Source organism: Macadamia integrifolia, unplaced genomic scaffold (assembly GCF_013358625.1).
Source record: "Macadamia integrifolia cultivar HAES 741 unplaced genomic scaffold, SCU_Mint_v3 scaffold1799, whole genome shotgun sequence".
In the NCBI taxonomy this organism is placed as follows: domain Eukaryota; kingdom Viridiplantae; phylum Streptophyta; class Magnoliopsida; order Proteales; family Proteaceae; genus Macadamia; species Macadamia integrifolia.
The window spans coordinates 18,395-44,491 of NW_024868359.1; the positions used below are offsets into that span (position 1 = coordinate 18,395).

General features: G+C 38.8%; 1 protein-coding gene and 1 long non-coding RNA gene across 5 annotated transcripts in view; both read right to left on the reverse strand.

The window, feature by feature from the left end:
- The window catches only part of LOC122064873 (polyadenylate-binding protein-interacting protein 3-like), a 44,139-nt gene that overhangs the window by 13,827 nt on the left and 4,215 nt on the right, over nucleotides 1-26,097 (reverse strand). For 2 of the 4 annotated variants that reach the window (XM_042628657.1, XM_042628655.1), the window contains exons 3-11: nucleotides 20,106-20,267; nucleotides 19,878-20,039; nucleotides 19,576-19,712; nucleotides 19,078-19,268; nucleotides 13,577-13,754; nucleotides 13,216-13,452; nucleotides 8,984-9,132; nucleotides 8,769-8,841; nucleotides 8,595-8,634 (exon numbers count right to left, since the gene is read on the reverse strand). In XM_042628657.1, the coding sequence (XP_042484591.1) occupies nucleotides 8,595-8,634; nucleotides 8,769-8,841; nucleotides 8,984-9,132; nucleotides 13,216-13,452; nucleotides 13,577-13,754; nucleotides 19,078-19,268; nucleotides 19,576-19,712; nucleotides 19,878-20,039; nucleotides 20,106-20,244 (1,306 nt within the window). In that variant the 5' untranslated portion in view covers nucleotides 20,245-20,267. The remainder of the gene's footprint in view (nucleotides 1-8,594; nucleotides 8,635-8,768; nucleotides 8,842-8,983; nucleotides 9,133-13,215; nucleotides 13,453-13,576; nucleotides 13,755-19,077; nucleotides 19,269-19,575; nucleotides 19,713-19,877; nucleotides 20,040-20,105; nucleotides 20,268-26,097) is intronic. The other 2 variants (XM_042628658.1, XM_042628656.1) reach the window with 1 other exon arrangement.
- On the reverse strand, nucleotides 3,089-8,580 carry LOC122064874. Its single transcript, XR_006135844.1, has 2 exons — nucleotides 6,289-8,580; nucleotides 3,089-6,145 (listed from the first exon to the last, which is right to left on the reverse strand). It is a non-coding gene; the product is annotated as an uncharacterized LOC122064874 (long non-coding RNA).

A 26,097-nucleotide genomic window follows, 5' to 3' on the forward strand; every position in this document is an offset into this window, starting at 1 on the left:
TACTAGTTACAGATTCTGGTTTGTTACATGGTATCACAGCTGTAACCAGTAGTTGTTTTGAGAGTCATTCTAAGGTCTCTTGCTACTAGTGAAACCCTAGTTCCTATAAGAAGAACTGGGGTTTCGATGAAGATTTACTACCCTCTTCTCTTCTCTTCTCTTCTATCACGGTTACTAGTTACAGATCCTGGTTTGTCACATGGTATCACAGCTGTAACTAGTAGTTGTTTTGAGAGTCGTTCTAAGGTCTCTTGCTACTAGTGAAACCCTAGTTCCTATAAGAAGAACAAGGGTTTCGATGAAGATTTACTATAAAAATCATACCTAGTATCGATCAATTTTACTGCTGCTACTGACTTGATATTGAGTTAATGAAGGCCTTTGTGAGAATCGATTCTGCTGGCCTGCTGCAACTGCGATATCCAGTTATTTCTGCCCTTTCTTCGCCGGTTTCTTGCTGGGAGGTTTTCGCCTCCCTCCTTCGAGTGCTCGATTATCTCGGAAATTCCTCTTGCACTGTCTTCAATTTGTTTCCAATCTCATGGTCTCTATTAGGGAGTTGAAGACTACCCAAATCGCGGGCTACCTTTATCCCTCTTAGTTTCCAAAATACCCTTACTAATCCCCCTTTATTACCCCCCAACCTTTGCTTTAGCATTGCTTCCTAAATTGCCTCTCCACTTACATTCCACAATTGGGTGCCACAAAGACACCCATCTCCTCATGTTACCTGTTTTTAATGCTTCATTCCTATTGCCATAATTAATGCCCCTCCAATTCTTCTATTATTACATCTTGCCGTTGAGTTATTGTGCCTTCCAAGTTTGCCCCTATTCAATAAATACTAATCCCCTTTATGTCCCACTTTCTTTGCTTTCAAGTTTACCACTACTTTGATTTTGGTTTTGCCTATAATTGAAATTCAATAATTTAAGTCATGCCATTCCTCTCTTTTCTTTACCAATAGCCTCATGAAAAAGCCTGGTTAATTACCAGATTGCCACTACTTCATAGTAATTGAGTTTTACCGCCCTTTGGTGGTCCCATAATTCTATTTTAACCCCAAGATTGCATGGATTAATTACATATTTGCCATATGTGGGTTCATAACATTCAATTTTGGGTCTTGAACCCTTAAATCGCATCAATTAATTTTAAGCTCTTGATTATGTGATTATTTGTGCTGCTCATCCTTTGAGATGTTGCTTATTGGACATTGTTTGCCCACATGTACTGCTACACGTAAGGAGGAGGGGGAGATTGGAGATATTATCTACTCAATTGGAGTTCTTATATTGTCCACTTTATCTGCCACTTGGTCTCCGGAAACTTGATGCTACTACTTGGTCCCCAACAACCTGATGTTTCTAATTGGTCCTCGGTGACCTGATGTTGCTACTTGGTCTCCGGCAGCCTAATGTTGTTACTTACTTGGTCCCCAACAACCTAATGTTACTACTTGGTCCCCGGCAACCTAATGTTGCTACTTGGTCCCTAGCAACCTGATGCTATTACTTGGTCTCTGGCAACTTGACGCTGCTACTTGCTTACCTACTACCTGCCTTCTTTTGAAAAGAATGCTTTTGATGTAGCTGTTTCATTGTTATTACTTTTCTTTCACTCCTTTGTGGAGATGACTACCACCTACTACCTGCCCTCCTTAGGAAGATCCTTTGATGCTACTAGCTTTATGATGTGGTTGATTGAGGTTCTCTCTGTGCTCTTGGGCGTCTACAACTACTACTCAAGACCGGTGTTACGTTTAATTTTCTATTCTTATTGGTCCTAGAGGTTTTCTCTTGGTATATCAATACATGTATACTCCAGCTTGAGGGGGAGTGTTGAGAATTGAGATTGAGTCACAAGTTGGAGCTTTGTCCCAACCGTGATTTAGTTAATTATTTTTTTTATCTTGTTTCCTAGTTAGGCTAGATTTCTATTTCCTAATTAGAGTAGGTTTCTTTATTCTATTCTCTTGTTGTACAAGGTACTAGTTACCTTATTAGGTTGTAACTCCTTGTCTTAAATATATTGATGGTGGGGGGACTGGGTAATACAATCGGTTACCCTCTTCTTTTCTTCTCCCTCAATCTCTCTCCCTTCTCTTTATCTTCTATCACGGCTACTGGTTACACATCATGATTTGTTACCTTAATATATTACTCATAAATAAGAAAATACTCACCTATTTGAATCTAATAAAAGTAGTTTCAAACTCAAATGATAAAATGATAAAAAGTCAAACCCCCTGTCCAAGAAAAAAATCCTAGATTTTTTGTTGTAGGGGTGATTTTCAACTTTCAAATGTTGGGGTTTTTCTTAATTCTGAAAATTTCATATATCTTATCATAGTAAAACATTGCTAAGAACCAAAAGTGCGGTAAAATAATCTTTTGTTATGATGTCCACAAAATTATTTTCATTCAGGAAATTTTAACAGCATTCGCACACTTTAAAATTAGTTTAACTATAAGATAGCTTTGTTCAATTCAGATTTAAGTAATCTTAGACTTGTTGGGAAGCTGGTTTTTTCTACCTAATACAAAAAGTCTCGTGCAAAAATAAAATTATTTGACCAGTCAAACTTATTAGAGGACAACATTTATCTAAATGTTGATTTTTTATGACTTAATATGGTTTAATATTGATTTTTTATGACTTGATGTGGCTTAATATTGAATTTTGATGATATAAGGTATATGTAGCATACTAAACAATGTTAGAAAATAGGGAAAATAAAAAATAACACTTGGGCACCTTGGTCAACTAGGTGAGCGCCTTTAAGTGCTTACTGCTTAGTCACACCTCCACCACCTTGGCGCCTTAACACCTATGTTGATTAGTCTCTGAAATTACTGCTTTACCCTTTTGCTACTGAGGATATTCTATATTTTCTTATCTGTCCATTGAATTGATATCATATTTTCAACAAGTATTCTATCCTTATGTTTACTGAATTCGATTTTGTTACAATCTCAAATACCTTGTAATCAAACCAAAAGAAAGAGAGAAAAGAAGAGAAAAGAGAGGTACAACCAAAGGAGACTCACAAAAGATGAGAAGAGATCTACAATCTCACCAGAATATGTTGATCACAAGTTTTAGTCCTTTACTTATATTAAAATAATGTTGAAAATAAAAGACAATAGTTCCCCCATCGCCTAATTACAAGAAAAGCCACATCACAGAAATATGGGAGCCGATGGGACCCAAAATACCCCTATCGGTTTTAGAGTTTAGCGTTAGGCGCTAAACTTAACACTCCCCCTCAAGCTGGAGCATACACATCACCCATGCTCAGCTTGGTACAACCATTATGAAAACTAGGAGCAAACAGTGACTTAGAACATATCAACCAACTGATCTGATGAAGGAACAAAAGGAGTCTCAATCAGCTTCTTCAAAACAGCATCACGAACAAAGTGGCAGTCCACCTCCATGTGCTTGGTCCTCTCATGGAAGACTGGATTACTAACAATGTACACCGTAGCTTGGTTGTCACAATACATCTGCATAGGCTTGGTCACTGGAAATCCCAACTCCAAGAGTAAAGACCGTAGCCACATTAACTCAGCAGTAGTATGAGCCATAGCTCTGTATTCTGCTTTTGCACTAGATCGGGCAATGATAGTCTGCTTCTTACTACGCCATGTAACCAGATTACCTCCAACAAATGTTCAATAACCAGTAGTAGATCTCCGATCATTAGCAAAGCCGGCCCAATCAGTATCAAAATAGCCAACTAGTTCCATATGCCGATTAGGTGGATAGATCATCCATTTTCCAGGAGCACCCCTTAGATAACGAAGAACACGAACAACAACATCCCAATGTGCTTTCTAAGTAGACTACATGAACTGACTGAGGACTCCAACAGCATAGGAGATGTCAGGACGTGTTACAGTAAGATAAATCAGCTTGCCAATCAAACTCCTGTACTGATGCACATCCTGAAGAGGTTCGCCATCATTAACACCAAACTTTTGGTGAGGATCCATAGGGATATCATCAAGTTTGGATGCAAGCATGCCAGTATCAGATAAAAGGTCCAACATGTATTTCCTTTGAGATAGCTTGATCCCTTTCTTATATCAGATCACCTCAATCCCAAGAAAATAGTGAAGTTGGCTCAAGTCCTTGGTCTGAAAGTGTTGCTATAGATAAGCTTTCACTTTATAAATTCTTGTTTCATCATTACCAATAAGAATAATATCACATAAACTACCAAGACAACCAGTTTATCACCTCTGCGACGAACAAAGACAGAATGATAAGAATAACACTGAGAAAATCCACAAGCAACTATGGTAGCACTGAACTTGTCAAACCAGGCCCGAGGGGACTATTTAAGTCCATAGATAGCCATGTGTAAGCGACACACGCGACATTTATTCTCCCCATGAGCAACATAACCAGGAGGTTGCTCCATATACACCTCTTCCTGTAGATCACCATACAAGAATGCATTCTTGATGTCCAACTGAAACAAGGGCCAATCAAAGTTGATAGCAAGAGAAATAAGTAGGTAAACAGAGTTCAGTCTAGCAACCGGGGAGAAGATTTCAAAATAATCAACTCCATATGTCTGAGTATACCCCTTGGCAACCAGATGGGCTTTCAACCGCTCAACAGAGCCATCAGAGTGATACTTAACAGTGTACACCCAGTGACACTTCACCAAATCCTTACCAGGAGGTAAATCTACCAGACTCCAAGTACCACGACTCAAGAGAGCATCCATTTCTACATCCATGGCAGCTTTCCATCCAGGAATAATTAGGGTATCATTATGGGTGTGGGGAATAGGGTTAGAAGAAAGTGACAAGGCAAGACCATGGATGGGAGAGGGAAGATGAGATAAGGAAACAAAGTTATCAATAGGATACACAACCATAGATTTTTTAGTGCAAGAATGTGTACCTTCCTTTGAGCAATTGGTAAGTCATCAGGCAGAGAAGGAGGAGCTTAACCAGAGAAAGGTAGCAGTGGAGGAAGTGAATCATCTAGAGTATTGGTTTCTCCACTCGGTTGTCCAACCTTCTTCCTGTGCTGATAAACCTGTAAAAGAGGTGTCACTGGCACTGGGCACATCAGGGAAGGGTATGAGAGATGGAATGGGTGGAGATGGAGAAGTCCACTCCATACCAGACTGGGACACCTGAGGAGAAAAGAATGATGTGCCTTTAAAGGTCACATCAGCACTAACAAAGTTCCTGTGAGTAATGGGGTTATAGCACTTATACCCTTTCTGAGTACGTGAATAACCCAAAAAAATGCACTTAGTAGACCTAGGAGACAGTTTATCTACTTGCACATGCAAAGTATAGACAAAACACACGCAGCCAAAGACTTGGGGAGGAACAGGAAAACTTGGCAAAGTAGGGAACATAATAGAAAAAGGGGACCTATTTGAAAGCACTAAAGATGGCATGCGATTAACCAAGTGACATGCAGTTAAAACCCCATCACACGAAAAATGCTTAGGAACATGCATATGAATCATAATAGCACAGGCAACCTCGAGTAAATGCTGGTTCTTACGCTCTGCTACCCCATTTTGCTGTGGGTTATAAGGGCAACTGGTTTGGTGTATCTTCCCACAGTTGGCACAAAAATCAGAAATATCAGTTTAAGCATATTATAAAGCATTATCAGAACGAAAAATCTTAATCAAAATGCCAAACTGGGTTTTTATTTCATTATAGAATTGTTGAAACACAGATAAAAATTCAGATCTGTCCTTTAACTTGTAAAGCCATGTAAGGCAAGAATGATCATCCATAAAAGTCACAAAATAACGAAAACCAAATCTATTACTAACTCTGCGAGGACCCAATACATCAGAATGGACTAAGGAAAATAAAGACGGGCTATAAGACACAAAGCGAGATAGGAAGGACACAAGGTGATGTTTTCCCAACTCACAGGCCTCACATTCTAACCTAATCAAAGACTTAAAACTAGGAAATAAAAGTTTTAACCTAGCTAAAGATAAATGTCCTAAACGACAGTGCCATTGGAAAGGAGTCACATCCCCAACAGCAATAGCAGTAACAGCAGCAGAAGAAGTATGAGAACCACAGTTGAGATAATATAAACCATCTTTTTCACGCCCTCCACCAATCGTCTTCCTCGTGTGAAGATCCTGAAAAACACAGTAAGAGGGAAAGAAGGTTACTAAGCAATTTAATGAGCTAATTAACTGGCTCACAGAAAGAAGACTTAATGAAAATTGTGGAACATATAACACAGAAGACAAATTCAGTGAGGATGTGGGAGATATAGTACCATGACCGAGAACCGATGTAGAAGCATCGTTGGCAAGAATAACAGATGTAGAACTGGTACTAGAAGAAAATGTTTTAAAAAGTGATGATTTACCAGTCATATGGGCATAAGCACTAGAACCAATGATCCAGGGGGTAAAGGTAGTGGTAAGAAGGGCTGAGGTACCTGTATGAGCTAAGGTGGCAGCGGATGTAGACCCATCATGGGATGTATTAAAGGATGTCTCGAGAGTATGCAAGCGTCGGAGCAACTAATTGATGTCATTGCGCAAACTAATAGATGAATCTCTTGAAGAAGGTCTCGGTTTAGCATCAACGGAAGACACTGTGTCAATACCATCACCTGACACTGCATGATTGGCTAACTAGGTTGCCCCCACTCTGGCTTGCCATGTTTTTCCCAGCAAGTCTCTATAGTATGGTTGGGCTTCCCGCAACAAGTGCACTGGCGATCTGCACGATGAGAAGGCTGTTTATTAGAACCTCGACCAGCCGATCCACCACCGCGACCACATCCATGGTTGGCAAGGAAGACAAATTGTCCTTGGAAGACTGATCAGATTTAGTTGATGAAGTGAAACGTTGTAGTCGCGAATAAGTGTCATTCAGAGTAGAAACAATATCGTCTGCAAGTAAATGTCCCTTCACTACCTTCAAATCATTATTCAAACCAGCTAAAAATTTGAAAACAAAAAACTCATTCCGCTGAGCTTTCAATTTGTCAATGTCTGTGGTCAAGGGCTGGAAAACATTAAGTTCTTTAACCATTCCCCTGAAAGGATTATAATACTCTAAAAGAGATCTGTCAGACTGGTGAAACTAAAACAGCTTCTTATAAATATCATAGATACGGGTCATGTTCTTTTCTTGAGAGTAAGTTTCCTTCAAATCGTCCCATACTCCCTTTGCAGTAAAGTGAAACATGACATTAGCAGCGACATCTGGTTCCATACTATTCCACAACCAGATTAAAATCAAAGCATTCTCCTTCATCCATTCATCATAACCCTTGTCAGATGATGAAGGAGAATCAGAAGTAGTATACTTTAGTTTATCCTTGGTCATAAGGTAAACGTTCACAGATTGAGCCTAAAGTAGGTAATTCAAGCTTCCCTTAAGCTTAATAGAAGTAATTTGGACATTGACATTGTCCGAGACAGATTCAGTAGTCACAGAGGTAGTAGACTTGGGCTCAGCCATGAGAACCAAAAATAAAGTAGACAAATAGAGTCGCCGATATCTGGCTTTCACCCACAAATAAAGTCGCCGATATCTGGATTTCACCCAAAAATACCAAGAAAAATAACAAACCAACCTAAACCACAGTGACTGAATATCTGGCTTTGACCCAAGAGACCCGGATTCGATAAAGGAAAGAAGAAGATGGCTGCGGTTCAAGTTCTTCAAATCTTTAGCATGGTACTAATAGAGCACGATCCATACACCAAATAAATCACTCCATGTGATTTAATCCATAGTAGATGCAACAATAGGTGGCTGCACACCAGAAGATTTCAGCGTAAAACCGAGATGAAGAGGGAGGATTTTGAAAAGCTTGATTTGATTATAGAGGCTCTGATACCATGTTACAATCCCAGATACCTTATAATCAAACCAAAAGAAAAAAAAAAAAAAAAAAAGAGAGAGAAAAAAAGAATAGAAGAGAGAAGAGAGAGGAACAACCGAAGGAGACTCCCAAAAGATGAGAAGCGACCTGCGATCTTACCAAAATAGGTTGATCGCAGGTTTTAGTCCTTTACTTATATTAAAATAATGCTGAAAGTAAAAGACAATAGTATCCCCATTGCCCAAGTACAAGAAAAACCACATCACAGAAATATGGGAGCCGATGGGACCCAAAATACCCCTATCGGTTTTAGAGTTTAGTGCTAGGCGCTAAACTCAACAGATTTGACTATTAGCCCCATCTATCCACCTGATTTGTTGTTATTAATCATCCTCCTAATCTGGAATTTTATTCCCTGAGAAAAGAATCTGTTTTGGTACTTTTTTTATTATTCAATAACAGTACTACATTAATAACTTTCTTCTTCTATCTTATTTCCTCTATTCTGTCCATTCAAGTGTGGCATTTGCAACATGAAACCATGTTGAAAATTTAAAGGTACTCCTTACAAGTAACGGAACAATTTGATACCTTACACACAAAGCAGCCTACCAATGAAAGCAAATAAGGTTGGAGTGTTTATACATGCTACTTCAAATTCTCAAAATGAAAATGATGCACAAAACAGCTAAGATACAATACCAGAATATGGAAAATGCATAAAAACAGCTCGAACTCACCCTCAGATTTTGGTTTTTGAGCCTCCTCACCAATCAACAACTTAGTACCAGAGTGAACAAAAGAATAAAGAGGAAATTAGCAGGCATGAATTATTCTCTTAACCAAGAGTCACCAACAAAGCGCACAAAGAATTGCAAGAAAAAATTCACAGTAATAATCAATCATACACTCACTGTTTTCCACTCTGGAGACTCTGTTGGATAACCCTTTCCTCCATGCCGTTCTCTGAACTGGTTCTCAGGCAACCTAAGAAATTAGAATGGCCAGATTAGAACTCTATGGGTTTACAATTTTCTTCATCAAACCAGTCATTCATCAGCACCTCATTGACCATCCTCATAGAAAATAATGGAAGAGTAAGATTAACCAAAAAGAAGGAAAAATATACAAAAGGGGCAAAGATGGAAACCCGCTCTCGCCATTCAAAGTTGAAAGACTCTTCGAAACACTGTCAGAAGTCAACTTTTTAGTGTGATCACTAGAACTTGAGCGGTATAAATCCTTGCTAGCGTTTGATTGAGAAGATTGGGTGTCATCCTGCATAGCAAAACAAAACAAAAATATTTTGAAAAAAATTTGCTAAAAAGGATAAATGTAGCATTTTGGTTCCAAGTTCACCTAGAACAAATAAAAGAAGAAACACATAGTGAACATCGCTTGTAGGATGTCAGGTTGGGGAGGTTTTAGGAGACTTTTGATTTAAAAGATACTCTTCACATTTCCTTTACTGGAATAGAGAGAGAGAAAAATGCAATCATAACTAATTATTTTGCTAGAATGTTCTACTTAGGAGCCCCATGCTGGACAATTTCTGCATGTCGTTCAATTCCTTAGCACAGAGTGAAGAACATCATAATCCATTGTTATTCCCACATTATTTTTCTTGTCTTGTGAGTGGGTGAGGAGGGCATTGTTCCATGTTTAATCACAATATGGCATATCGACATATATGCACATAAGTTAATGAAGGGGTCGGTAAAATATTTCCATTCTTCATTGTGTCCCTGGGGACGGGAGATATCAAACAAAAATATCCCATTGTTTTCTCATGTCAAATTTGAAATGCCAACTAGTATGAAATTTTAACTTGGCAACTTCATCTTCAACTTTAGAGGAAACAAATGAACAAACTTACATGGTCGATGAAGAACCAATGGTGAAGTTCATTATCTCCTGGTTATTTGCCAGTTTGAAAAGAAAGTTCAATGCATATTCTTCACCTGGTAAGTGAAAATAGTTGAAACTCTGAGAGATGCCTCAATTTTTGTTGCACTAGGGAATAAGGAGAGCAGAAAACCAACAAACTTATTCTAATAACAACCTGAGAGTCGTTAAAGGGATTAAGGCTAAAAAAATTGGTATCGAAGCTTCTATCCTCAACAAATACCAAGATAGTGATGCTGCTTTCCATCTTAGAAGAAGCAGCAACAAGATGGTAAAACTCAAAATTTATGATAGTGACTAGTGAGTTCAGGACTCTCCAGCTGGGTTGGGATTCATTTTTTAAAGAATCCAAGAAGGGTGGCCATAAGAATTTGAACGAGGCAAAGGCCAAGAGAACCACATGAAATATTCCCAATTGTCTAGTCTTGTGAAGAAGCAGTTTTAGTAATGGATGGATATCAATCCCTTTACTAGGTTCGGATGGGTCCAAGAGATTAATTTACGAATACTATCAGGGATTTGAAATTTGCACATCAATTCTCTACTAAATGCCAGTAAATTTCCAACACATAGACTGAGGAGGATAATTGCACATTGATTCTCTATTATCCTTGGTGTATGCTCTTTTTGCCGATGATATCATTTTGGTATATGAGACAAAAATAGAGAATAGCGCTAAGTGGAATTATGGAGATCAACCTTGGAAACAATAGGTTTTAAGATAAGTAGATCGAAGACGGAGCATATGATGTGTAACTTTATTCACACTATGATGGATAACGACATGGTGAAAAATGATGGGAGAGAGAGATACCAAAAAGTGACTATTTTAGATATTTGGGGTCAACCATAAATAAAGAAGGTGACATAGAGGAGGATGATGTTTTACAAAGAATTAAAGTGTGATGAATGAAGTGGAGAGATGCGATTGGAGTATTGTGTGAACAACATATCTCTTTAAAGCTTAAAGGAAAAATTTTTAGGACCATTGTACAACCGGCTATGATGTATGGGGCAGAATGTTGGGCAGCTAAGAAGGGTCACAGAGATGAGGATGTTAAGATAGATGTGTGGCAAAACTAGGAATGATAAAGTACTGAACATATTAGAGATGATTTGGGGTTTGCCCAGATCAATGATAAGCTCTGATAATTCGTTTGAGGTGGTATGGTCGTATTCAACGAAGGCTTGGGGATGCTCCAGTAAGGAGTGATCTAATTCAGAATGAAGGAGCTAAAGGAGCTAAGACCAGGCTTAAAATCACCATAGCGGAAGTTATGAGGAATAACATGCATAGTCTAGGTCTTGTCCCAAGTATGACCTCAGATAGAGTTGTTTGGAGGGCAAGGATCCTATAACAAACCCCATTTAGCTGAGATTTTCCTGACTTGCTGGTGTTGAGTGCATTTTTTATTAACTCTCACTTTTCCTTTTTTGTTTTTGCACAGATCCATGTAGCCGACCCCATTAAGTTGGGATAGGGCTGAGTTTGTTGTTGTTGTGGTTGTTGTTGTTTGTTGTTGTTGAATCCATTCTCAAATTCAATACTCTCTTTGAGTGGTTTGAGAAAAATTACTTCTGGTACTGATAATAAATTGAAAGAGTACATATTTGATATGCCTGAAAGTTTTTTTTTTTTTTTGGGTGAATAAATATTGCATTAAAAAGAGGAGAATAAACAAGGGATGCCTGCAAGTTAGTGTATAGAAAAATGAAGGTTTGTTACGTGGTTCCTATGAGGGCATCAGGCATGCCAACTCTTATTCGATCAGTTGAAGATAATCAAGTACCAACATTGTTTCACAAGACTTTTCCATTTCATTAAACAGTTTATAGTTCTAATTTTTTTATTCCATGCATCAACAATTAAACATCTTAAAGATATGTATGCTCAAATTTTTTTCCGCAGAATAAACTTCATGAGCATAGATTCAGAGACACCATATCCACAACTGATGCAGATTAGTTTCCTAAATAGGCTTGTTTTATTAGAATTAAGCCTAGGGTTGAGTTCCATATATGTTGGGCCTTTGATCCCATGTGTTTTGAGTGTAATAGACCACTTTTATTGGTCTAAAAGGGGGCTCTAAGATTGAGTACGGGATTACTAGTTAGTTTCCTTTTTTCATTAGTTTTCTTTTTAGTTGGGTTTTGATTTGAGTTATATTTGTTTCCTTAGGAGTCAAGTTATTAATTGAGTCAAGTCATTAGTAGTTAGTTTCCTTTTTCAACTAGTTTCTAATTTCAGTTAGTTTCTAATTTCACTTTTTAGTAACTATTGTATTAGGAGAATATTTGGTTTCTTTTTTGAAGAACCTTCTATTTTGTAATTCTCTCCCCCCATGAACATTATAAATAAAGAAGAGGAGGCTCCTAAAATCCTAGAATGATTTTGATAAAAAAAATAATGGTTGTTGCTATTGTCTTTTTCATTAAAAGTTGTCTTGTGTTTGATCAAGACTGAAGGAATTGGTATTTGATCCAATTGACTCCTTGCGACGTGAAGTCCAAGAGGTTTACTTCAAGTATTATTCTCTTAAGTTTTTATATCTCTTTCAAGACTTATTAGGGTTGCAAAACCAGGTATGTGATCTATCACTCTACTGCCCAAAAAATTCTGCAAAACAGAGCATCCGCCCCTGCTGGAATGACCAGATCTGAGTATCCGATTGGTCCAGTTTTTTTATCGAAGGTTCCTCCCCATATCAGTGAGGATCGACCCAAATATTGGCTGATTCTGCTCAGCCATTAATGAGAAATTAGAAATCTCCAGATTTTCATCTTTTAGTGAACTGAAGTTTCTATTTTCTGGATTCTGGTTCTACTGGTTTGAATAGTGTTTTCTGGACTGCTGTTCTTAATATTCTGTTAATTTAAATCTGAACGGACTCCCATCTGTTCCTGGTTTAGTCCTAAGAATCATTGTTGGATTGGACTCTGCTGTTATTCTCTTGAGATCGATAACCTGCTGTACTGCTGAATATCTGTTCTGATTTCTAAAGACTGTTAGCACTTTAATAGTCCCTGGATTAGTTCTAAACTGCTACTGGTTTGTTTAATCCCTGTGTTGCTGTTCTGTGGGTTCGGTACTATTTCTGGGTTGTTGCTGAATTTAAATCTGAGACATGGTTGGGGTTGGTTTTGGTTGTTCTTTGTTTTAAAAGTTCCTGCAGTTTCGGGTCTGGTTTGGTTGTCAAATCCAGTCCTACATTAACAACCCAAGTTTGTTGTGTCACTAAAAGGAAGCATGCCATTTCTGGACAAATTCAAACCCCAACAAAAACTATCCACAACTGTGAATTCTGGTCGTAGGCTTGTAGCAAGCTACTCTATGAGTGACAAGATATAAATTTGATTCTATTATGAATACTAAATCTACCGCCTATTAATATCGCAGAGATCTATATCTACCAAATATAATTCATGTTTCATATAAAGAAATTGAAAGTGGGCTACCATTGACAAAGTGCTTGATGATACTAGGGGTCCATCATCACTTTTGCCTCTGCCCAAATCTGAAAAGGATCTGCTAATGACAGTTCCAGAGGAACCTCCAAACCCCTCAGTGTTTCTTAAATCAAATGTCATATCCTCACTCTCTTCATAACCACTATCATTGGCCCCCCTAAATACTGACGAGAATCTGGTCTCCTCATCGATATCAAAATCTTCATGAAAGCAAAAGCCTCTTTCCTGTTGAACAAATTAAAAAAAAATAAATAAATAAATAAATAAATAAAGAGTCAGGAAAGAAGATATAAAAAATAATAACAGAACCAGAAAATATTAAAGCATAGTTATTAATGTGATAAGTCACCTCTGCTAAATGAAGATCTTGAGTTTCCTCCCCCTCAATTTCTCTAGCTATTCTTGAAGCTTCCCTTTCCAAATCTCTCATTTGAGGACCTCTCTCAAGTTTTGTTGTATAAAGTTCCTCATCAAAGGTACTTTTTACTCCAAACAATGCTTCATTAGTTTCAAACTGATCCCAGTTCCTGGTTGGGTAATAAACTTAAAATGTTTCAGTTGATGCATAAAAAAACAAGGAAAAATTAACCACAAAAAAAAAGAGGGGAAAAACACAAAAATGAGTAAAAATATCAAAAAACAAATGATGGGAAAGAAAACAGAAAATATTTATCACAAAGAATCAAAAACTCCAGGAGAAATAGAACTAGATTTATTGCTTTGTAGAATTCATGGCACCGTTTCCTAAATTTCTGCTCAATTATCCACTTGGGGTGTGATTTCATCATTCTAGCAAAGAACTATCACTTCAGTATTCCCAAGCGATTTCATGTAAATTGACTGTACTTCAAGGTTAAGCCCAACCAATGTCAGCTTATATAGACAGAAATGGTTTTACTACTTATACTTTTATAGAAGATATGGCTCCAAATACTAGGCAGACTTGGAAGGCTGAACATGATTGCATACATGACCAGAAACAGCATATCAAGTGAGAAAAGTGGCAAAACCAGAAAGGATATAAAACAAAGTACTTGTATGAACTTAGGGTTACAGCAGTAGGTGACAAAAAGAGGGAAACCTTAAGTGAGATGGTTAGATAATGTGCAAACGAGAACCTATCACAGAACCAGTCAGACGATATTGATGGGGATAAGAGTGCTGGTGGCTTTTTAAAGCTTAGATAAGACATATATCAACTGGAAACTCAAGCCTTGGATGTGCTGATAGGAAAGATTATGTGGGACCCACATAGGAGCTTAATTAACATTATTGATGTCATAATATTTGACAACAGCACCCTTGCATCCAACAGAGAGGATCAGTTGTCAACTGACAAAGTCTTTACTTTTAACTTATTCAGCACAAGTCAGTAGCATTATTGTGTCATTAATAAGCCTACTGCTGGACCATAGGCCACCTACTCAAATGCATTTTTACTTTCCAAAATCAATTGTTGAAACTCAAAGAACTAACCTGTAATTGTTTATGATCAAATGATTATAGCTAAGCAAAAAATCAAGATACGCATAGAATAGCTTTAGGCACAGCAGTCTTCTCTCTCTCATCCATGCTCTAATTTCTCTATACCTTATCTGCATTTATTTATTTTCTGCAACAGTATCATCACCTTAAAAACCATTAACTGAGATTTTCACTTATTTGTAGATAGTTAGATGGGGTGCCCTAGATGCATGTGAAACCTTCAAACTCCAAGAGTGATTCTAGGTACAGCTACAGCTACAGCTGCTGTCTTCTTTTTTCTTTCTCTGTTCTCTGATTTTTATTACTCTCCGCAATTCTTTATTTCTCCAAAACTGGAGCCGCTAAACCTTAAAAGAATCCACTAGGAGACCTTCCATCATTCAACCATTTGTGGTTGGACTGATGCTGGCAATTCCGGAAGCATGAATAATAGAAAACTCCTAAACGACTCCTATTTTCCATTTTTTTCCATTTTTTTGTTCTCCAAAATGATAGCCATTAATTAAACACTTATACAGACACCTTCATTTAATAGACCCAATAATACAGAAAGCGTCGCTTACAGGTCAATAGATTCCACCTATCCTCTTTTCTGCCCCATATTTTTCTGACCAAGCAAGTGGCATTACAGAAGAGGTATTTAAAACCATCAATTCCTTGCCTTGTTAAGCACCGATTCTCTTAACCTTGATTCCACAATTTTCTGCCTCTGTTTTCAGACTGAAAATCACTTCTCACAGTAGACAAACTGAAGAAGCAGAGGAGAAACTTAAAACCACCCAATGACACCATTTGAAGTTCTTAAAACCATAGTTATCAAGGCGTCTAGGTGGCGCTTAGGCGATAAGGCATTTTAGCCTAGACTGGCACCTTGGTCGCCTAGGCAACGCCTTGACTCCTTGTTGGTGTCGCCTTGATTTTTGAATATCCTCCATCGCCTTTGCCACTTTGATAACTATGCTTAGAACTTCTTTTTGGCACTTTTGAGAGTTTCAACCCTAACCTTAAATATAAGGATCTCTATTCTTCATACTTTCACTGAACCTAACTTGAACCTCAAGCTCCTATTATCTTCTTTCAAAAAGGGGGCATACCCAGTGTCATGGTACAAAGTATCGTATCGGTATCGACAGCCTGCAATACAATATGGGAGGATACGTATCTTTTTTTAACATGTGTGTATCGCACCGTATCAGCAGGATATGGTGCAATACACAGCGATACATATCAATACAGGAGATAAGTCTCTTAAAAGGCACACATGCCTCATTCTGTCGACTCAGAAGTGAATTAACGCAAAAACCATCTTCTTGCCAAAAAATAGACTCTACAAACCTCCCTTCTTCCTCTTTTTTCCCCTAGATTCACTTAGGGTTTTCAATATAGAGTGAAAGACAACTCTTAGTTGTGAAAAGCCTAATTTTGGATCATTGTACAAATTCAAAATCAAAGAGTACGGAAGTTTTGTACACAGTCAGGCACAACCACAACTTGGTACTTACCAGCATTGGCCACAGTACACGAGATTCTCTATGAGTAGGAGAGACATTACAATAGATATTCCGACTAGGGTCAATACTGTGCCTATGCTCAGCAAGTGCACAACATCATCCTAGTCACTCCCATTCTTGAAGATCCTTCTACATATGACTTTGAACCACCCCGACACTCTTCATGGGAGTTGACTATTACTGCATGTAAGAAACCTTATTCTTTATAACAATGTCAATTGAATGCACTTATCTCTCAATGTAGAGTTCTCCATTTTAGTGTTTATGCATATTTCTAATTTATAATGTTTTTTTATGCAAAGAGTATTTCCATGTGTATCTTGATCATTTCTGTGCATATCCTTAGGTATCTTGCATATCTCCGACACGATATTGATGTCTCTCAAAATCACCCGACTGATACGGTGTGCGATACCAATACTTTAAGCATTTCCCAATGCTACAGTAGATACTCCACTGAGCCCTTGATCGGAATCTCAAACTAGAAACCCAGCTAGCCATGATCCCTAGGGTGGAATCATAATAAATTACCCGTACACAGCCAGCAAATTGAAACCTAAAAAAAAAAAATGGTGCAAGGGTAAGAACAGGAAGGTTGCCCAATCAAGGTAGCAACAGAAGATCTAATTAGTCATTATTAAAAAAATATATGACCCATGAATCCAGGTACAGTGGTATCGTAGAAAGTAAAAGTGTACGGCTAGAACATAAGTAGCTTGGACTTGGGATAAGGCTTTTCTCAGTTGTATTTAGTTGTCTAAATCAGGTTGCCCTTGGTGATGTTAGATAGGGCTGTCAAAGGTTTACGTTGGCTGAGGACGATCCCATTCGAAGGAGGAGGAAAGCTAGCAGCCAGCTATCCAGCTGGCCAGGTTTGTCCTATGCAGGTTCTCCACAGCTGACCATCGAACCAGCATAGCAGCCCTTTTCTGGTTCAGTTTTGGAGCAGGAGAGCCCAGTTGGGCCATCGAACCAGCTATATTTCCCCTTTATTATGTTCTCTTTATTGTCTTCTTGAAGGCCATCTACAGCAGCAACCGATGAAGGAGCCCAGCAGCTTCCAGTAACTCGTGTTACTGTTCACATGAATAGTACTTTCTGCCTTTTTGTCTTCTTATGGTTTGACTTGGTCGACCATGGTTGAGTGAAGATCAAGTATTCTAGAAGAGTCCTTGTTGTTCTATGTTAGTTGCTTAGTAGACAAGTTAGTAGTTAGTTGCCTAAGCTAGTCAATTTCTATTTTCTGTTAGTGTGAAGCCTATTTAAAAACACCTCTCTAATCAATTTCAGAAGTTAATAAAGAATAATTTAGAGATGGATTATGCTGTTTTGCTATGAGATGCAATGGTGAGAGGCCCTAGGTGAGGTACATAAACTTGAGGAGTAAGATGCCCATAACCTAACCTTCTTCTTCTTCTTCCCCATTCTCAACCCCTCCATTAACTCCTTTTCAGTTTTCTTATTTCTCTTTGTTCTATTGTTGAGAGAGAATGATTTGAGAGTTGTTTTGAGTCTACTTGAAGACCAGAAGCACATCTATCAAGTAAAGCCAAGGGGATATGATTCGATTCCAGCCATTGTCAGGGTTTGGACACTAGGATCGAAGTCCAGATCTCCCAAACTAGCCAGCAGCTCAAGCTCATCTTTTGAAGGATACCTAGACAGGTTACAAGGGATCTTCACTCCAATTTTGGTTATCATCCGATGCCAGGAACCCTACTTTCTGTCTTTCTGATGAGTGGTCAAAAGCTTCCTAATTCATGTCAACAGCATAACTCTCAACTCAACCAGCGGAATTGTCTCATCTTTTGAGGGCTTGTTGACCCATATAGGACCTTCATCTACCCCAGGTTTCAGCTCTATCTGAGCTACCACTTGTGAGATCTCATCTCTCCCTATGCAACCAGATTTTTCAGATCCTGCCTAGGATTAGGTCCTTTGTGATCTAGTCTTACATCACTTGGCGTATGCTTTTTTAACTCCACATATAGCCTAAACAATTGTGTGAACATATCTCATAATGTTTCAAACAATTTCAATGGACGTTAGAGATTACAAGTTTGCTGAGTTCAGTTCATGCATAAGTTAAAGAGGCTCAAGAACATATTATCACGAAATAACATCACATGATGACGGCTCTTGACACTTAACCTGAAATAATCACTTCAGTAACAAAAAGGGCAAACACCCCAAAAAGAAAAAAAAGCTGAAAATCAATAAATTAAAGAACTAAACTGAAAGAGAAAATTACTAAGGTAAAAGCATATATCGGAAAATAAATCAGCCACAGCAATAAATGTGAAATTCACTCCTGCTAACTAGGGGGCTCTGACTGGGGCTAGGTTAACCGAGGCTCAACCTGACCAACCTTGACCCAATCAGGTTTTTCACCATGCTTGGCTGGCTAGTATTGGGGATGATAATCCAACATCAGGTTTAGTGCATGTGTGTGCACACTCGTGCACATGTGATATGATGATGTCTGACAATAAAAATGTTGCAATTGAGGTAAAATGTGCATGGGGACAAATGCTATCTAATCCAACGTAACTTCAAAAACCTAGTTAATCAGATAGGTGAGGTTAACATGCCTACTGGAGGCCAGGATGGGTCAGGATAAAGAGTTGGTACCTCAGACTGAGGTAGGGTTGACACCAGTGCAGGCCAAGTTGCACCCCCATTTTTAAGCAAGAAATCTTTATTTCTGGTTCCGGAAATGGGGGGAGATAAAGGCCACTGAGCTACGATGGAAATAGAGAAGAATAATCTTCAGGTATAAAGGACACAAGAAATTACACTAAACAACCATATGCAGTCATAATTCAATTAAATCCCAACGAATCACTTTAACCACCTATTCCAAGTGCCATTAAAAATATTTTCCAATTCCGGAAGCTGTGGATCATCTTCATCAGGAGTCCAACGTCCCAATTCTCTCTCCAAATCAACATAATGAGATTGTGATATCAAGGTGTCTGTCATAATATCTTGCCGTTTTTCAAGTTGGAGCCCATTTGTCGACCCATCACTGCTCAGTGGTACATCCTGACATACAGAATGCAAGCACAAACAACCATAGAGTAAGGAACAACATTTAGCCAGTTGAGACAGCAAATTACATGACTCAGTTACCTGCCATTTAACCAGAAAATTATATGACTCAGTTTATTACCATGGTCACAATTTTTATTTTTTAGCTAATACGAAAACCATATACGACAGGCTATTAATCAGCCAGTCCTCTTTGGATCAACAAATATTATGGATAATCTGGTCACCTTTTCAACATTAAAATCCAAAACCAAGATAAGTGAATTTAAAAAACAATATTCAGACAAGAAAACAGGCAAACCTTAGCTATAATTTGCACCAATTCTTTAGCAGGTATTATCAAAGTTTTGGACGGAGGCTTGCTGGAAGAATCAGAAAGAGACTTTTGTCCTGTGAAGGAGCCATCCTTGATTAACCTTGCCATTTTCAGGATAACTCCTGGAAATAACAAGCAACTTAATATAAGAACAATATAGTGAACTCTAAAATTAAAACATTTGTTCTCACTTTTCACAAAAGATGCTTGGTGAGCCTACTAAATCTCATTGAATTCTAACACAAAGGCATAAATTGGGAAGCATATTAGAAATTAACGACACATACCAAAATCTTTTTCAGCGCCTGTTGCATGAAATATTCCAGAAAAAATAGTTCCATTTTTCACCTGGACTTCCACGCAGTGTCCAATAAGACATGTTGTCAAATATATAAGCCGATCACGTGAAGGACTTCCATAACCTCCAACTTCACCACCATTAAGTGCTCCTAAACCAAGAAGCCTATTAGAGCAACATGTGTAATATATAACAAATTTTAGTCAGAGATATTTACCTGCATTGGCAAAACTGATCGTGTTTGACTTGCCAGACTGTAGCTTGCAATCTAGCCGAGTCCCCATCTCTCTTTCAACTCTACGACGGCCAAATCCATTGGCAGAGGATCTCTGTGGTACAACTTGTTGCAGGCTCATCCTCGACAGCAGCCTCCAACCAACTAGAGATCAGTTGAAGAAAATGTAACAAATAATTAAATAGTTCAAAAATATGATTCAGATGGCATATCATGTTTTGAAAGTGTACAATATGATAAGCGGCTAAAAGGACTGTTAGCATAAGAAAACATGAAGGATGCTGTCACATGGCAAATCTAATAGCTGAAAAGTCAGCAGATTTTCTAGGAGCAAACAAAAGGGGTTTGATTCATTGATGTAAGAGAAAAATATACCAAAGGAAAGAGTTTTTGTAGCCAAAGAAGAAACAGCTGTGTCGGTCACTTCAAGAGCAAAGAACTTGGTCTCTAAATTGTGCTCGACTGTTTCTGATTTTTGGGTGATTAATAATTTTAGTATATGGGATAAATGGGAAACTTTTATAAATGAATAGTCACAACTATTGGGGTGATTCAATTGGGCTTGCTCCTTTGCTCTGGACCATTCCCACTGATGACGAGATTACTATTGCCATCCTTTCCCACAAAGCAAACAAAGCCCCTGGGCTTGATGGATTTAGTATGGGTTTCTTCACATCTGCATGGGATATCATAAAAGGAGACCTTATAAAAGTTGTTAAGAGCTTCTTCTTCAACCCCACCCAGATTAAGGCAATCAATCATGCCTTTCTTTGCCTTTTCCCAAAGAAGGAGGGTGCCGACACTATGAATGTCTTTAGGCCGATATCTTTATGCAACCTTCTATACAAGTTTATAGCGAAGATTCTTGCCAACCGGATCAGGTCTGTCAGTGGTCCCCTTGTCAGTGACAACCAGTCAGCCTTCATCCCAGGAAGATCCATTGGAGACAAAATCCTTCTTTGCCATAAGATTGTTAGAGGGTTCGACAGAAAATCCCATCCTCCTGCAGCTCTCCTAAAAATTGATATTCACAAGGCTTTTGACTCCTTGAGGTGGGACTATATTGTTTCTGTCCTCAATTTGATGGGATTCCCCCCGGTCTTCACCAATTGGATATTTCAATGTATTGCCTCCCCCAAATTATCAGTGCTTGTCAACGGCAGTTCAGCAGGATACTTCCCATCTTCTACTGGGATTCGTCAGGGATGCCCTTTATCCCCTTATTTTGTTTGGCCATGGAGGTTCTATCCCGCAATCTTCAATCTGCTACGGATCAAGGGTCCATTGTTCCTATCCCCAAGTGCAAGGCAATCAGGCTCTCCCATCTTGCTTTTGCTGACGACCTGATGATATTTTCTCGAGCGGATGCCTTGTCCCTGGACTCTATCATGCACTGTGTCAGCAGGTTTGCTTTGATGTCTGGTCTTTGCATCAACCCTAGGAAATCTCTTATCTTCTTAGCTGGGATCTCGGAAGCCTTAAAGACGTCTCTCCTCCAGATTACTGGCTTTGCTCTGGGCTCTCTCCTGGTCAAGTATTTGGGCCTCCCGCTCATCCCTGCGAGACTCTCAAGTCATCACTGCACCCCTATGCTAGACATCATCAAAAAGCGTCTCCAATTGTGGAAAGGAAAGCTCTTATACTTTGCGGGTCGGCTCGTCCTCATCAGATCAGTCCTTCAAGCTTCATACATTTACTAGTCTGGTATTTATGGGTTACCCAAGGCAACTGCTGCAAAGCTAGAAAGCTTATTTGCCTCCTTCCTCTGGAAAGGGTATGAGTCTTCTCGCTTCCTTTGGCCAGTAAGTTGGGCTTCAGTTTGCCTCCCTAAAAAGGAAGGGGGTCTAGGCTTGAGACGTATCAAGGATGTCAACATGACAAGCATGATTAAACTCATATGGAGGATTCTCAATAAAAAGAAAAGCATCTGGGTGAATTGGGTGTACTCACATCTCCTCAGGCAAGAAACTTTTTGGTCGGTCCACTCTCCCTCGGATGCCTCCTGGGTATGACGGAAGTTAATCTCTTTGAGATCCTTTGCGTCCAGAGTCATTATTTCTCGCATTGGGGATGGTTCTTCTACTTTTTTTTTTTGTTAGATCCTTGACACCCTAATGGCCTCCTTTCCCATATTCTCAGTGCTAGAAATATTTACAGCTCAGGGATCCCTAGACGTGCTTTGGTGGCTGATTTCATCCATGCTGGCTCCTGGACCCCCTGCCTCTGCTTCAGCTCTGTTAGCTGAAATCTGGGCTTCGCTGCCTCCAACCCATCTTGAGAGGCCTAATACCATTATTTGGTCCCACACCCAAAGTGGCACTTTCAGTGTCAAGTCTGCCTAGGATGTCATTAGAGCTTATGGTCCGTCCTCCCCTTGGCACAAGCTCATCTAGTTCAAGCACAACATTCCGCGTCAAAGCTTCACTACCTGGCGAGTCTTTATGAATTGTCTTCCTACGCAAGCTTTTCTTATCCAAAGAAGCATCCAAGTCTCTCATTTATACTATCTTTGTGGATCTGAGCCAGAAGACACCAACCATCGATTCTTCGCCTGCCCTGTCTCATCCTCCATTTGGAAGCTCATTCTCTCCAAATGCTGGCCGGCCAACAGAAGAATCCTCCCCTTTCAAAGGGAGTGGGTTTGGGTGGACATGACTTTCCAAGGGAAGACTATTTGTGATTATGTGGAAAAGCTGGCCTTTTGTGCTACTCTTAACCAAATTTGGATGGAGAGAAATCATAGGAAATGAACTTCCAACTCTCGGCCTCTTGAAAAGATTTGGAGCTCCATCTTCTTTAATGCCAAAGCAAAGATCTCCAAAGTCTCAACCGTTTGTCCCCCCTCCCCCAGAAATTATCACATTGTAGCTTCCTGGGAGCTTCCAAGCTTTGTTATCAGGAATTTTGTAACCTAGTGAGGTTTTTCTCCTTCCTCCCCCTCTCCTCTTGGGGCTGTATATTTTTCCTTCTTTCTTCTTGGTAATGAATTAACTTGTTCACCCAAAAAAAAAAATGTTGGGTGGGGGGCTTTTTCAAAGGGGACCAGGAATTGTACAGCATCCTAAGTGTACAGGCTGCTTTTTTGTTGAGACCATAATATAAATTTCCTTAACTTACTTCAAAATAAAAATTGGGGGGGGGGGGGGGGAAGACCTAATCCTAAAATAGGACAATGGGACTTCAACTTGATTAGGTTTCCCCCTGAGAAGATCCAGTGAGCTCTCATAATAGAAAAGACTAAGACAGCCTCAATCAGATACCCCACCATGGACAACTTTGAAACTTTGACTTGAAGTCAAGTGGGATCAGTAGGGGTTCTCAGATTGTCACTTCAGAAAAATGAGGCTCAGTTTTCCTATGTTTGAAGATAAGATCCATGAATGGTGAGTGGAGGTAAGGTTGGATCTGGAAAGATAGAACATGATGAAACTTTACAAGGTCAAATCTAAGTTGAGACATCAACATATAAGTGAACAATAGGGGGAATCAAAGGAAAATTCATTAAGGAAGTAAACTTCATTGTTTTGAGCAGATGACAATTTTGAAAAGGAAATTTTGAATGACTTATGCACACAAAAGCTAATGAATGTCATCTCCAAATAATAAATCAACTGGTTGAACCCTAATGAAGAGTTCTAAGCTTAACACTCATCTACCCCACCAAATGTTTGGATTGTTGCCTGATACCATGGTTCGAAATCATGGTCAAAACTGCAAGCTTTGACCAAAATCTCGCAGATTCAGTATGAACCGAGACAAAACCATGGACAAAACCAAAATGTAACTGGTTTCAATGATATTTCACACATTTCGGTAGTTTCGATCAGTTTTAACTAAAGAACACCAATTTTTTACCATTTTTTACCAGTTTTGACCAACCCAGTTTCGACTTGTTTAAAACAGTTTTGCGCAGCTCATGACATGTCGAATTATGCCCCAAAAGTAACTGGTTTCAACCAGGTTTCGGAAATTCCGACCTAAATTTAGGTTTCAGCCAAGTCAAAACCCGAGGTTTAGAACCTTGCCTGCTATCAAACATGTAGTACGCATCGAGTAGGTAAATGAACGAGAACCACATGGTATCAAAATAGGGAGAAAATGCAACTATGTTATAAATTTAAAAAGTGGGGATGGTGGAGGTCCAGTAAGAGAAGGGGAAGAAATCTGACAAGGTTCTCAGACTTGCAAGGGGAGAGAGTCAACCCACACTCACCTTGAGCAAAAAAACCAATATCAACTTTTTATTTTCAAAATCTATCCATCAGTTACAATCAATGCCCGTATTTAAAGTTGTAAAACTAATACTCCTAACTAGAATGCAAAACCCAACTAACTCAAACTCTATCTCCTAATCCCAACTCTATTACTAAAATAGAGTTCAAAACTAATTAGCCTATCTCCTACGAATCCTACTCAAAGCAAAACATGAGAAAGAAATAAAAGACTACAAAAAAATTAACTAAACTACTACCGGCCCTGACAAAAACGCCAGGTTGGGCCAATTTCATCTAGGCTTGAGTTTCCAAACCCGGTCATGCTAGTCCAACCAGTCAAGTGCTACTGCATCAATTCTCTTCCTCTAAAAAGAACTCGACTTTGTCGAGTTTGAACAAGGATCGAGGAGACAATCTGACTTATCATGTTGGAGAAGAAAAGATCCTGTGTAGGGGAACCTCAATGAAATGACATGAAAATTACTCTACTTCGTCTACTTTAAATGCGAGAGACTCGATAGCATTGCTATTATGGCGGCAAACTTTGGCATACAAATGCCCATTGTCTTTGAATGGTAATAACATATGCTCAAGCATAGGTGTGGAATGGACCAGATCTGTGATATACGGGCTAAAAGGAAATTTAGTGAAGCACTGCGAGCTGAGCGGCTGGAGATGAGGTAGAGAACTCGAAAGGATGGTTGAGCCAGAGAGGGATTGTAATGGGGAATTGTAGAGTTCGATACGGAAAAAAAAAAATTTACCAAGCACATTATTAAGTTGCAGAAGTACTTTTTAGTAATATAAGCGTAAAAAAAAAATACTTTTTAACTTTTTTTTTTTTAACAGAAATGTTTCCAAACAAACCTAAGACTCCTAACTGGAATGTTAAACCCAACTGATTAAAAATCTATTTCCTAATCCAACTCTAAAACTAAAATAGAGTTCAAAACTTAACTAGAATGTCAAACCCAACTGATTAAAACTCTATCTCCTAATCCAACTCTAAAACTAAAATAGAGTTCAAAACTAACTAGCCTATCTCCTACGTATCCTACTCAAAGCAAAAAATGAGAAAGAAATAAAATACTACAAAAACTCAACTAATTAACTAAACTACTACCCATGTTAGACCAAAACCAAGGTTGGGCCGGTTCTGTCCGAGCTCAGGTTTCCAAACCCGGTCATGCTGGTCCAAACAGTCAAGTGTGCATCAGGGGGAGAAAAAGATGTGTATGCAACCGGTGGGCTGCAAGCGACTTTGATATAGGGGGACCCCAATTATGAGTCACAACAGTAAGGACACTTTGTGTGAGAAAATGAGAATGCAGGCAAGCACCCAAGTTGTATCCTTTGACATGTCCAAGTAACATGACTCTTTTTTTTTCTTTCATCCATCCAGAAAAAAAACATAACATTTTTTTTTTGGTTGAAAGTAACATAACTGAAATACATGTTTCCTTCTGCCAAACCTTAAGTTCTTTTCATCAGTTTGGTACAAGTTGGCACCGAAATGGAACACTAAATCAAAATTTCTTGCACACACAAAAACACCCAATTGGATCCAAACTCCTCAATTAGGCTAGTGCAAACACAGCCTTATTGGCACCAACTTGGCTAAACTTGACCTAACTCATGGTTAGAGCAGGTAACAAAAAACAGACCAGCTTGGGTCAAGACAGGAGATAATCTGATTCGGTTTCACTAATGTGGGCCAAGACAACAATGAAAGTATGGGAATTTAAAAAATAAAAATAGAA